General features: G+C 40.2%; 1 protein-coding gene across 1 annotated transcript in view; it reads left to right on the top strand.

Annotated features, from left to right (window-relative positions):
* Positions 1-13,678, top strand: part of LOC112943629 (copine-4-like) — a 38,835-nt gene extending 25,157 nt beyond the window's left edge. Inside the window, exons 2-3 of the mRNA XM_026034846.1 lie at positions 12,174-12,361; positions 13,420-13,678. Of these exons, the coding sequence (XP_025890631.1) occupies positions 12,174-12,361; positions 13,420-13,470 (239 nt within the window). The 3' untranslated portion in view covers positions 13,471-13,678. The remainder of the gene's footprint in view (positions 1-12,173; positions 12,362-13,419) is intronic.
* The last annotated feature ends 402 nt before the right edge of the window (positions 13,679-14,080 follow it).

Here is a 14,080-nt window from a genome sequence, read left to right on the forward strand (position 1 = left end):
CTCTTCACAGGGAGAGTGGTCAGATGTGGGAGCAGAGGCCCGGAGAGGCTGTAGGAGCTCTATCCTTGGAGATGTTCACAACTCAACTGGACAGTGTCCTGAGTAGTCTGCTCTAACCAGGCCTGCTTTGCACCAGCAATTGGGATAGAGAGCTCCAGAGGTCCCTTCTGAACTAAATTACTCTGAGACAGCTTCTATGCATTAAATGTGCAATAGTGCACACTTCATCTAGARTAATATTTTGGACACAACTTTTTCTGAGAAGGTGGCAGAAAAAACATTAGCATGCTTAGAATTAAAGAATTCCTTTGGGATATAAATAACTGTCCTAACATACTGAAGGAATATTCAGGTTGCTCTGAGATTTATCTTGGAAACCTTGTCTCATGTGGAAGTGTTGCCTTGATACAAACTAGGGTTGAGAAGATAAAGTACTTGGCACAGATGGAAAGAGCATAAACTGCTCAGAAGCTGAAAAAAAGGAAAAAAGCAAGTTGAAACTTCATATCTGAAGTAGTTGCCCAAAGAAAAAAAARKWAAAAAAAATGCAATTATCACTTGACTGCAACAGTTCTCTTAACATGTTGCAAAGTGCCCATGTACCTGAGAATGGGAAATTAAGATCCTACACAAAGGATAATTCAGCTAGGAAATGTATCTGCATGCCAGGTTTTCTAGCCTGTGCTAAATCTCATAATAAGAAGCAGGATTTTCCTCCTGTCAATATTAAATCTCTGTACTCTTTCTGTCTCCAATTAAGTTAGTGTTTAGAATATTYCTCTTTAGGTACTTCATTTAATAACATATGACACAAGCGAATCATTTGAAGAATTCTTCAATGAGGWATAGAAGTCATTTTCCTATAACACACCAGCAGATTACTTTGATGTATTATTCTAACTTAATATTTCGTTTCAGTCATCGTCTTCGCTGATGTATTTACTCCAAAGTTGAAGCAATTTAAAGCAGTGATGTGACTGCACATTCAGTCTCATTACAGAGCCAGTGCAGCAGCAGCTGAGCACCTGGTTATTGTATAACCTCTTTCTTGCAGGGATAGAAATAATAGGCAAAATTTGCATCTTTGCTGCACGGCATCAATAAGGTCGTTCATCATTTGCCAGCTCAGTTCCAATTGCTGCAGTGCTTGTAATTGGCAGCCAGTGCTCATGACTGGTGAAATAATAAGAGGATACAAAAAGGGCAGATGTTTTCACAAGGTATTAGAACTTCTTAGTACATCTTTTCTTAGGTGCCCACGGCTGGATTGGAATAGCACAGACCTATCTGAAGAAGAAAGGGAGGAAAATGTTTACCAGGTTATCTGGTTATCAGAAACCAGGTTATCAGAAACTCTTAAAAATTATTGAGAATATGCTTTTGATATTGGTTTGATAGGCATTTATGACAAACCGTGCTCCTTAGCTTTCCTCATTTTTGTTTTCTTGTTTATTTTTCCACCCTTTTGAGCTACCCTGTCTAGTGGGAGTCCTGGCAACAGACAAGAAAATACCAGTTAAATTTGCTGGCATAGGGGAACCTTGGGTTGCATACACATTAAAGCTTTTCAAATATCTTCTGTCTGGATTCCCCTTACACTTGTGTAAACTGGAGCGTATTCATGCATCAAACGAGTAGCTATGCAAAGTTATGACGAGGCCGTTCTTGAAAAATCATACCTGTTTGCACTGGATCAATGTAGGGCAGGGATGAGGTAGGTAAACACAGAGCATGTTTTGAATATCTTGACTATTGGAAGTATTCAAAGAACAATCTGGTTGTCACATCAATGTTTGTACAGGGGTATTTTGGTTATTGTCCAATAATATTGTATGTTGACTAATTGTAGAAATGCATGTGTAGAGCCCAAAGACTTTTCTTTTAGTTTTAAAGTTAAAAAGCAGGTGTAAGTATTTAGAGAGAAGCAATTGCTTTGTGCTCTTAACAGTGATCAGTTTGTAGCATGTTCTGAGTTTTGTTTTCTTCTGTTTTTGGCAGCTCTTGRGGGTGTCTAGAGCCCGGTTTAGTCATCACAAGCTCTTTTTTTGTGTTGTAGCATGTCTGCCARGGCTGCTTCCTGGGTTTCTCCTCTTCTCTAGCCTGTCTCTGGGAATGTCAATCTCTCCATGAGCCGAGCAGTTCTGGGCAGGCTTGTTTGAGTGTTTCTGGAGTGTTTCTGCTTTTTGAGGGTGAGAACAAGAATGTGTTGGTAGATGCTCTTCTCAGCAAGGTGCGGGGCATGCAGCATGTGTGAAGGGAATGGCAGGCACAACCAGATGTTGCGGATTTACACCTTTATTTTTTCCAGAACTCCAAGCATCACTTGCAAGGGAAGTGCTGACAGCTCCCTTTCTCAAGCTTATAGAACTTGTAACTATTCCTGATGTTTCAGACAGCCAGCAACTTGGATCTTCACCCGTGAGCGTGCTCAAGTGAAAAGGTTATTTTCTTTCCTCCATCCTTTGCGTATGCTATGGCAGCTATCCTTCCTGCCCAGATTATCTTCCTTCTGCCTTCCCCTGATGAATGTGCATCACTTCTGCATGGTGGGCTGTGCTGCTGTTCCTTGTCTGTGTGGTCTCCCTCATGTTTTACAGTTGTGGTGTGTGTGKATCTGGGTTTATCAACAGTATAGGGACATTTTAGGAGACCACTCATATTTGCCCTTTCTCCATGGAAAGCTCAGGGGGTTGTGTTGTCTCAGGTTCTACTCTTCAGAGTTCATGTAGTGTTCTCTCTGTTTCCGAGTGTGTTTTCACTGCAGAGTATTTGCTGAGCAGCCACAGTGCTGTTGATGTCCTGTGCAGGATTCACTCTGTGCTTAGCAGGGCAAAGAATGCAGTGGGATCAGTGTCCGGAGCGGTGAGTGCAGTCATGGCAGTGYGTGTATGGAAGGATCCCATTCCTTTCAGCTGCTTGATGGTTGAAAATAATGTTCMCTTTTAAGTTAAATTCAAACCTACTTTGGGCTCTTACTACTTTTTTTTTTGTTTGTTTGTGTTTTAAGTGCAGGAGAAAACATCTTGTGATTTTTTTAAAGAGTATATATTCTTTTCAAGGAACATTGTTTTGATACAGTAAATAGCTTAAACTCCTCAAATGCATTTCCTGGAAGGCACAGACTTAAAAATATCAGAGCCCAACAGCTCTGCAACACAATTGCTCCATGTTACCCGTTCATTTAAAAATAAAGATAAATCCTTGAATGAAACTCAGTGGGCTTTATCTGATTTGTAATGGATCCTTGCTTTTACATTCTTTTCCCCCTTGTACTGATACAAGAGAATGTTTTGAACAACTGACAACTGAAGATGGATTGATAGCTGAAACTTCCTATCCTTGAACCTCCTGCAAGAGCAGATGAATGAGTTTCTGCAAAGCAGCTGTGGTAGGGAGGAATTATCAGTGTTGCAGGTTTGGAGAGAAAACCCAAGAATCCCTTTAAGCTTTCAGTTCATGGAGCACAATCTCTTAGATAGTCTGACCACTGCAATTATTGTGAAGTGGGAACATTTGGCAGAGATTTCAACACCAGCCCCTTGCATCCCTTCTCAGCAGAGTGCCCTCACTTTGGGGTTATTGGGACTGCTTTCTTACTGTTATTTTTAATCACAACTGCAGTGGGCGGCTCACTCTATGAATTTGTCCTTTAAAGACAAATGAATGGAGATGAAGTCCTGTGCAATATGTGGCCAAATCTTAGAGTTTGCTTAGTGTTTGCTTAATGGGAACTTTATGAAATGATCTCCTACTGGGTAGTGTTGCCAAGATCAGCAATTTTTAGGCTGTTATTTTGTATGCCTGTTGGCAGTGAATCTTCTGCCAATACTAATGACAAAACCTCTTACTGGATTTTACTGTATCTCTGTGTGCATTATTTAGGAACTGAAAAACTGCCCCACTCCCACCACATAGAATTGCAGAATTATGGGTTTTGGAGGAGACCTTTGGAGTCCCTCTTGGTCCCTCTTTCCCTGTTTCCTCTCCCACCTGGCAGTCACAGCAGCCTTGACTTTAAGGCGCAGTCCTGGTTGAGGCTGGACTCAATCTCAGGAGTTTTCTTCAGCAGCCAACAAAATCCCGCTCTGCTCACACTGCTGGGAGGCCTCGAGCCAACTTTCCGTAACTTTACTTACTGCTGGCATTGCAAGTGCAGAAACTGAATGAGAAATTGTGAGTTCTTCCTCACTTTCATTCTTGATGTTTCTGTCATTGGGCTGGAGGCAGAAACCAGCTTTTTCTTCTAGGATCATTTTTAAGCTGCGCGAAAAGCCATTATAGCCATCTGTTGAGTAAAATGAGCAGTTTGCAATATGCTGTGTTGGTAAATGGATCAACTCTTCCAAGCATTATATGTGTTTATATACATACTTCAGGGTAATTGAGTATAACTGAGGAATGCAAATTGCACTTTCGTTTCCTTGTAGCGGGTAGTTAGTGTGTCTTTGCAAAGTCAATARCAGGATATTATCATTTCAAATGCATTTTAAATGTGTGTAGATGATGATGTGAGGATTAACAAGGTAAAATTTGGACTCTTTATCTTTCTTGTTCAGAACTGCTTAGATATTTTAAAACAATTGCTTTGTCCCAAACGTTCAGAATATATTCTGGAGGCTCTCTCTAGGAAGGTTTCATGGCAGAATTGTGGCCACCACACCTCAGAGTGCTGGCATCATTCCATTTTGTTCCAGTTTTATCTACCTTGARAAAGTATGGTGAAAGAGAAGAGTGCAATTAAGCTTTATTTATTTATTTAAGATTCTCAAATAARYMAMWSMMYTRYARKKSWKTKRYTTATCTTATTAACATGAACACTTTTGTTTTCCCTTCAATAAGTGTGATTTTWAAAAGGACAAAGCACATCCCTATAGTGGATCCATTCTTTTCTTTATTCCTCTGTTTTGTTTGATAGTGGCTTAGTAAAAGCAGCGAACAGAGATGGGAAAAGTTTAAGACCATCTTACTGGCTTTCAGTGACAAGTAAACACGTAGCACATGTTAGGACAGTGTTAAGTTGTTCAGAGAGAGATTCAGTTACGTTTTAGTGACTTACAGGGCTTCTGTATTATTTAGCTTCAGGTGTGCTGTGTGAGTCCCTGCTTGCAGTTTAGACCCCGTGCTTCCATGCAGGGAGCTATTTCATTGTGAAACTGCACGGTCACACTGAGACAAACCTTTTACCGGATCACAACCTTTTCTGGATAGCAGTGTCTTGTCCCCATACTTGCATTTGCTTTAGTAAAAATAATCTGAATAGCAGTACAGTGGGCTCCTGAGACCCAGTGTTCAGGCTAGTACTCCTATAATGTACCTCCTCAGCAACCTAAATTTTATGGGGACTTCTAATTCACTTCTGTGTGTAAAACCGAAACGCTTGGAATCCTGTCGCTATAGGATAGTATGAATTTCTATGTTTCTTTCCTCACTCTTTAAAAACACTTTTAACAATTACAGTTGTGAGAGAAGGCTYTCAATGTCCATTCTAATGGCTTTGAAAATAGAAATGAAATTAAAAGTAATCACTTTGTTTTATGTTTTCTTGAACAAAATATGTTAACTTCATGACTTGGAAGAGGAAACACAGGAACTATTTAATGGATTTGTTTGGCAGCACCGAGTTTCGAGTGAAGGTTTTGGAGGGGCTATTTAAGAAACAAGGCCGAGGCGAAGGGGATGGCAGTGGGGCCAGCTGTTATGGCAGGGTATACACGAATCTGTCTTTTCTCTCTGCCTTCTACACTGTTGTTGTGTGTTATTTCTTTCTCTTCTTTTCCCTCCTTTAAGTGAAATGAAGTCATATAGTTAAGGCAATTGTCTGTCATGTGTTAGGTGTCTCAATTTCTCTCCAGCGACTTTCCTGTAGCCCCTTGTAACCGAGCCAGCTAGATCTGTGGTAACGAGTCCTTTTGAACTGTCAGTGTTGCTGTATTTCTTATACCCTGCTAGCGCTTTGCTCTGAACCGTCTCCTCTTCTGTCCAAGCAAATTACACCAAAATAACACTGCTGGAGATTCTCCAGATCTCTTTTCCTTTCTGAATTTATTGTTAGTGCTTATTTTGTGAATGAAGCCTTTCCAATTTATGTAGGTGTAACTTTATACTATCCTCCTTAATTGTTGTACGAGCCAGAGAATCCAAGGGAAGGGGTAAAAATCTTATTTTTAATTTCATGAACTATTCTGCAGAAAGGCCTGGCTAACCTATGCACTTTTCTTTACATAGTAATTTATATTCTAATTAATTTTGACAACTGGCATTTCGTCTTTATTAGCTGTGATCATTTAGACTTCTGCAGCAATTTATATGGCAGTTGATGCTGCTAATTCATTTTTGTTATTTTTAGGAGACTCTTATGCAATGATTAGAGATACAGCTGATAATCAGGATCTGTGGGTTGTTCCAAGATAGGCAACTGAGTTATGTTTAAGATACTGACTGGTAGCCAGAAAGAAGTTGGGCGAAACACTTTCCAGAAGCACGCAGGGAAAAGCCAAGAGGCCACAGCCTCCTGCCCTTGGCATGACCTTCCTGAGCTACTATCCGCTRTTCTCCTCTTGCAGGTAAAATTTTAGTGTTTTAGTCCAAAACCCATTTTTTTCCATGAAGTAGAACATGATTTTCTTCATTTAATCTGTAWTTCTGAATCACTGGCATATATTCTCCATAAAGATGTCTGCTTTCACACCAGGTTCTTACTGCCTACCTGAGGACTTGTGCAAGCTAGGTGTCTTTGCAGGCTCATGAGTAAGCTCATTTAATTCATTTAATCAACTTGCTGAGTCCACACAAGGCCATAGTTTGGTGTACCATGTCTTCCCACCTAGAGCCATCTGTGCAAAGCTTATTCTCTTATCCCCCAAAGGTGAATGGGAGGGAATGGGCTTTACTCTGCACAACCAGGGGAGACTTGATGAGTCAGAGTAATTCAGTGAGACTGGGAATTCCCAGTCACAAGTTCCTTGAAGTAAAGTGCTTGTTGATCTCTACTGGCAGTGCTTTCCAACAAGGATATCCGCCTGTGTGCTGATGGAGTTGAGCAGATAACTGAACAGAGGAACGTTTTTAAACTTGTCCACCTGAGCACCCAACACTCTCATTCTTTTTCTCTTTATCTCTTTTTTTTTAATTAAAAAAAAAATCCTGTTACTGTGCTTTGTGTAGGTGAGTTTTGCTGCACAAATTTATGGTAGAAGCACAGAAAATCTTGGAGGCCTGAAAAACGTGTTGAAGCCACTGGGTGTGTTAATGAAGTGCGGATTGAGTCCCAAGAGACAGTTCTGGCATGTTGGAACCCTCTGTGCCTAGTGATTATTTTTCCTTATTGTGCTGCTAAATAATAAAATATATAGGAGAAAGATGTGATATTTTGGGTTGGAAACCACCAAACAGAAGTGCTTTATTGAAATGAGTGGGTGTTTTTTTCCCACTGACTTCTGTGGATCTCGGATTAGACCGTGTGAGAAAGTTTATATACTACTTTAGAAATTGCATTTTATTTATGCAGCTTATCCTTACCAATTGAAGTTATTGGTTGCACCTAAGAAATGGGTTTCACTACTTATACTCTTCATTTTGCTAGTTTTCACAGAAAGTGAGACTCCAGAAGAAAGCTACCGAATACTGTATTTCTAGTGCTAGAAGAATTGCAGTTCAGTGTAGAAAGGTTTCAGTCTCTTTCAATCTGTGGAGCACTAAATGTTTTCCAGCAGAAACTCAGTCCTAGTTTATGAATTTTAATCTGCTGACAGTGGACCTACCTGGTTTTCATATTTAAATTTACAAGACCATAAAACCTTGATGAGCCATTAGCTATGTGTTCAAAGCCCTCTATTCACAGAGTTCACCTGCTCCTGTTTTCCAAAAGCTGAATGTCTCTCCTGTCTATAATTTATAAATAGGCAGTTTGTGCTACAACTTCTAATTCTTATAGGTGATGCCCTAATTTAGAGGGTTTTTATTCACAGGTCTTATATCATACAACCCTACCATCAGTATTTCCAACTGCTGTATAGTCTGTAAATATCATTTAGCTGTTCAGAAGTGGGGTCTTGGTGGCCACTACTGCAGAAACATACACATACTGTAGGCTCCTCTTCATTCCTTTTCATTACCAGGACACCAGTGAAACCAATGATTCAACCCTAACATATGGCAACAGGAAACCTCCAACCTCACAATCCATCTGCTTGTACTTTGATCTAGAGTACAAGTTTCTAAGGAACAAACCCCATTTCCAAATGCAGGAGGCATTAGCTACCGTCTTTAATTCTCAGCATCTTTCCCATTTCCTACCTACTTGTGATAGGAACAGAAGGTGAGCCTGAGTAGGGGTGCTCCCCTGGGTCTTTACAAGAGGCTATGGAGAAGCGTGCAGATAAACTTTGAGATAGATGCACTTTCTGAGGGTCTGTGCAGGAAAGCAAAGCAAAATGATAGATCAGGCAGSAGGAAAATTGCAATTTGGCTTCAGGTAATGTTAGATTTACTRGAGGGAGAACCCAAGGAGCCTGCTTAGAATTGTGTGGTGAGGCTCTCCAAGCACTGATGTGGGCTACTGTTTTGCAACAACTTTCCCCCAAATCTCTTAAAAATGTTAAAAGAACCAAGTTTCTACTAAATAAACTTGGAATCTCTGAGAAAAAAAAAGCTATATTGGAGGTTGGAACCATCTTCCAAAATATGTTTTGTAGGGTACGTGTTGCTATCAAGGTCTCTCACACATATTTTTTGTTAGCTYAGTACACGCTTTCATTGCGGCAGAGTCAACTTGAAGACAGCAAACGTTTTATTTATTTTTCTAATGAGTGGTACTGCCTTCTTCCTTGTCATTTGACCATCGAAAGGTGAAAACACGAGGCCCATTCTTGCCTTCTTGTTGCGCGCAGTCTAACGCTGGCTAATGAGCTTGCGTGGGAGTGAAGCGTGGGTAGCCTATACAGATCAAGATGCTGTTTTCCTGTTTTCGAGAAGAAATGAAAGAACGTATGCAGCAGTGACCGAGGAAGTTCACCACTACGTGACCTATCATTTAGTTGACTTACTTTTGTATCTACTCCAAGCTTCCTCCCGCAGAGATATAATTCTTAATTAGCGAGCAGAAAAGCTGCGTGGAGCTTGAGAGAATAACACGGTGCTAATGAAGGGAAAGGGAAAAGTTGGGAGCAAGGAAAAATGAAGACTCTAATTTATTCCTCCATCAGCAGTGAAACCGACTCATTGACAAAAGGCTTCTTATGCAATCTTTGTCTGAGTTTATGTAAAAATAGTACTTTTCTTAAAAAGCTCCTTTTGGTAGGCTCCAAGGCTCTGTTTTGCAGATCCTTAGCTTCCTGGTAACAAGACATCAGTTCAACAGCCCAAACTGGTGATTACATGAGAAGAAGAATATAATGAGACAAAAGAATGGCTCGATCTTTTCTGTTGATAAATTTAGAACTTGTACAAGCTAAAGTACTGTAGTGATAAAGAGAAATAGAACTTTATACTTACCTGCCGTTCAGGAAAAAAAACCCCAATATATAATTATTGTGAGAGAAAGAAAAATACACCTCTCCCTCTCATTCTGCTGCTACTTCCTCCTTCTCATTAGCATTGAAACTATCCAGTTTAATTAAATCACCAGCCCATTTCTGCACAAAGGATGACATTTCATTAATGATATAAGATGTGCATGAGACAGAATTAACCCAATTTTCAAATGAATTTCAATTTGGAAAGGGCAACGTGTAAAAATGTCTTGTAAATGTGTGGGATGAGGTTGTTGAGMAGCTTTTTTTTGAAGGAAATGGGATTATAGGATGATGAATAATTAGACAACAGTTCCTGCCTTTCCCCCGTCCCACTGGCTTCTAATGCTCTTTTTATAATCTGAATAAATGGAAACAGGAGTAACATCATATGTTGTGGATATATTAGATTAAAAAAAGAGCCTTGTGACAAATGCTAACTATATATATATATATATATAATTTTCTCAGTAATTTTTAACTAAATAGTAGCCTTCAGCAGCTCTGTCAAAGCTACGGTCATCTTAATGATTTTCCTTGGTGGTGAGAAGGGAACAAAAGGGTGAGAAGGCAGCAAAAGGAATACCGGTCTCCTAAACATCATTTTGAGCTGGTCCACTTGGTAACCCTTTTTCTGGACCTTGGATAGCGCTGCTTGGTTGATGCATCAGGTGCCAGGCCCCTCCTGGCCGTGCAGGGCCACTTCTCAGGTCGTGGGAGCGCTGCAGGTTTGCGTGGATACTGGTTCTTCCCTGCTTGTCCCAGGCTTCAAACATGGACCGTGAGCTTGCCTGCACTGAAGCTAATGGCCCTGTGCAGGATGCTCTTCCCCTGCAGAAGGCATTGCAGTGTCCAGTGTCTTAACTCACTTARATGTGCTCTGGGTGTCATCCCTGCTGGAGCAGGGGGGTTGGACTAGATGATCTCTAGAGGTCCCTTTCCAGCCTCAACCATTCTGTGATTCTCTGATTTCTGTGCAGAAGCTGAATGCGCTCTTTGGGTTCTATAAGATGACCTAATTACAATATCTTCTCCATATTTTGCTTYGTTTCGTTCTTTCCTGATCATGTTTCTTTCGTAGGGGTGAATACAAGGGAATAAAATTTAGATAGTAGAATTTACAAGAAACGGGAACAACTGAAGGTGGCTGTCAGRATTTTGGGCTATGAGACTCCCCCTATTATGGTGAGGTCTCACATTCCAAGGAAGCCTGTTGTACTTTGAGACACCATGCCTGAGGATTCAGTTTGAACATCTACATCCATTTGATTTAGACTCATACAGAACTCAGCAGCCTGARGGCTCTCCCAGAAGATCCTGGGGGAAGAGAGGAAGAAAAGCAAACCAAACCCACAAATGTGGTGGGTACTGATTTGAAGAACTGTTTTAAATAGGTGATATGTTCTMATCTGGAGGGAGAGCAGATCTGCTTCATCATTCAGGTTCACATTTCTAAAGCTCATCGGTGTTTCTGAGGGCTGCACATGGTATCACCACTTCTTTCCAGTTATTTGAATTTGGAAATTTCTAGTTTCATCTTTGTAATTAAAGTGCTACATTTTCAAGACTTTTCTTTAACTTCTCAGAGTTGGTATTTCAATTTCATTTCCAAGTTGCTGCAAGTTAACTTTTATCAAAGCAGTTCTTAAAAACCATTAACCTCTGAGAAYTGAGTGTTGTGCAAGAGACAATGAAGATGATTTAAAGAGGCCACAGAAAGCCAATTAATAATCTGATAACCTAAATCTGTCCTCTAAAAAGTGTCAAATTGCTTTTTTTGCAGCTTTTCTTTTTAGGGAAGGAGAGAAGGGTAGTATGCCTCCTATTGAGGTATGGATTTTTGGGGTTGGATTATGAAGCTTAGAAGGAGTGGGCAAATTAGTGTTCCCATTGCTTCAGAAGTGCTCATAGAGGGACCTCGATAAGCCCTTTTTAGAAATCCGTGCTGCTTTGCTCTTCTGTTGGGAGCGCAGTGTTGAGGAGCAAGGCTCGGGGCTCTGCTGTGCCCACAGAAGTGCCAGGGAGGCTCAAGCCGGCCCGTTCACGTAAGGCACTGTGACCGCTGCCCCCGGGGAGCAGGCGATGGGCAACGGCCCACGCAGCCCTGCTGCCCTCCTGCCCSCGCCACCCGGCCCAGCAACCGGCTCGGGGGTGGCTGGGGGGCTGCTCTGCACCAGGGGCAGCACTGGAGGCAAATGCGTTTGGGAATTGAAGTTTGATGTGAAAAGCGTCACCTGCTCTTGAGTTTATGCAAAGAGTTGGGGTAAAAGGAAGTGTGCTTTTCGGTGGGGTATGGAGAAGTAGCTGAAACAAGGTGCTATCAGGAGAAGGTCACAATTTCTCTCTGTTCTTTGGCCAGGTGAAATGTGACYGCAAAAGCAGGAACAGACGTGTAAGCTGAAGTTCACCCCCAGAGATGTGGGGACAGTGGAAAACTTCATTCTGAAGTTGACTTATTTCTAAATGTGAAAGATGATAATGTATTTCTTTCTTCTATAGACATTCCTTTGATTTCTTTAAAAAAAWATATATTTTTTTTTCTTTTGCTCTGGATCTCTTTCACAGTTATGGGTCCTATTCATTAGCAGAACACTCTTAGTTTCTCTATGGAAAGGTTTGTATTGTGTGTACGTTTTTCTTAATGGGCCCTCTCTCTTTCTGCAGAAAAAGGAATGAAGAAAATGAGCAACATCTATGAATCAGCAGCAAATACCCTGGGAATTTTTAACAGCCCATGCCTGACGAAAGTGGAGCTGCGAGTTGCATGCAAAGGCATTTCAGACAGGGATGCCCTCTCCAAGCCAGATCCTTGCGTCATCCTTAAAATGCAGTCCCACGGCCAGTGGTTTGAGGTGAGTGTCTAATAAAGTAAAAATGATTTTTTGGCTGCTTTAGAGATTATAGAGTGAAGCTCAGGTAAAGTTCAAACAGCAAGTGCAATAAAGAGAAAAAGTGATTTGAAGCCTGGGGTGAAATCTTGTAAGATTGGAGCGAGATATTCCATTAACTCTAACACGCTTGAAACCAAACCCTTAATGATATTTTGAACTTCTCCTTGTTGGAGTCTAGATTAAAAATGAGGATGATAAGCGAGTAAAACGATATAGAGTTTTGCCCTGTAGGCAGTCTTGTTTCATAAAAGCTGTATAATAGCAGAGGTAATGATAGTGACCATTATAAAACGCTCTCCAACCTAAAGGAGAAAAATGCTATGGAAGAAAAAAGTGTTAGTAGTTGGCAAAGAACTCAGCAACGGAGTAGTTTGATTTGCACGTTTTGAGTTTCACAGCTGGGTTCACAGTTGACTTTAGTAGCTTAAGCTAATGTCTTTGCCTAATCAACTTGCCTTGTATCATATGTTGTATGTTTAATTATAATTCTACCTCCTATTATTTTAGTTAATTTTAGAAATTATATGTTTGTGTAATGGAAACAAGATGTCCTAGAGACACGCAATCTGTAAAGGCGGTATGTTAGAGCTGAATGTTATATTTTAACAAAATATTATTGGTTGTTTTAGCTAAAAGTTATACTTGAGTGTCTGTGCTAATCAAGCTCAAATCTGTGAGGTTTTCGTGTAAAGTAAGCATGCCAAAATTAGGAACATGTCACATCTAAATCTTTTCTTAATTTGAGTGAGTATTCCTCCTTGACTCTTTAACAGCTTCAGTATTCAAAGTAAGATTCATAGTTACCAAAGAAACCATCTGTAAGYATATGCAGAAAATGAAGTTGTAAATTGATGTGTCTCTTAATTTTACATTCTCAGTCAAGTCTGTCAGACTTTGGGAGRTTTATTTTTTTCCAAATGAATCGTTGGGAGTTTGGGATCTCTGAAACTTTTTCCAATGGAGGATCATCCTGAATATATCAAATCCAGGTTTTCTAGCAGTAGTCTTGCTTTTTCTAGGAAACTGCCATGGAGCCACTAGATGGACCTTGGCAGAACACGGCTCTGTAAGTGCAGATGCATCTCTCATGGTTGTCCTGATGCTGCCACAAAGCCAGTATCTTCGTGTAGTGAAATTTAATGGACTAGACTTGTTAATAAAGAAGGTAATTGTAGTTAGCCATGTAGAAAGGAACATTTAGCTATTCTCTGTCTGTATAACACCACCCCAATAGTAGAAATTAACCAAGCAATGGATTATAGATCAAAATGAGGAAAATATTTGTGTTTATAATGGAAAGACCTAAAAATTTGGAGCCATTTCAATTCTCTGAATAACTCTGAGTTTATTTCACAGTTTTTATGCTACCTTGTCTGTTACAGACAGAGTAAGCAGATCTAACTTTTATATATATATATATATATACACACATACACATATATATATAGATACACATATATATATATATGAAAGTTGCAGCTGAGATGCCCTTTATTTGATGAGTCTTTTAATTTGGAACGTGATTGTCTGACTAGAATAATCTTGCAAAACAGATCAGCTCACTGATCCGATCTGATCCTTACCTCACGTCAGCTGCTCCCAGTGTATAATGAAAGTCCAGGGTATTCCTTTTAAAAGGAACACAACAGTTTTTATTAGTTCCTGTTCCTATCAGTGCTG

The sequence above is a fragment of the Nothoprocta perdicaria genome, unplaced genomic scaffold, assembly GCF_003342845.1.
Source record: "Nothoprocta perdicaria isolate Ctin4 unplaced genomic scaffold, notPer1 scaffold_150, whole genome shotgun sequence".
NCBI classification, from domain to species: domain Eukaryota; kingdom Metazoa; phylum Chordata; class Aves; order Tinamiformes; family Tinamidae; genus Nothoprocta; species Nothoprocta perdicaria.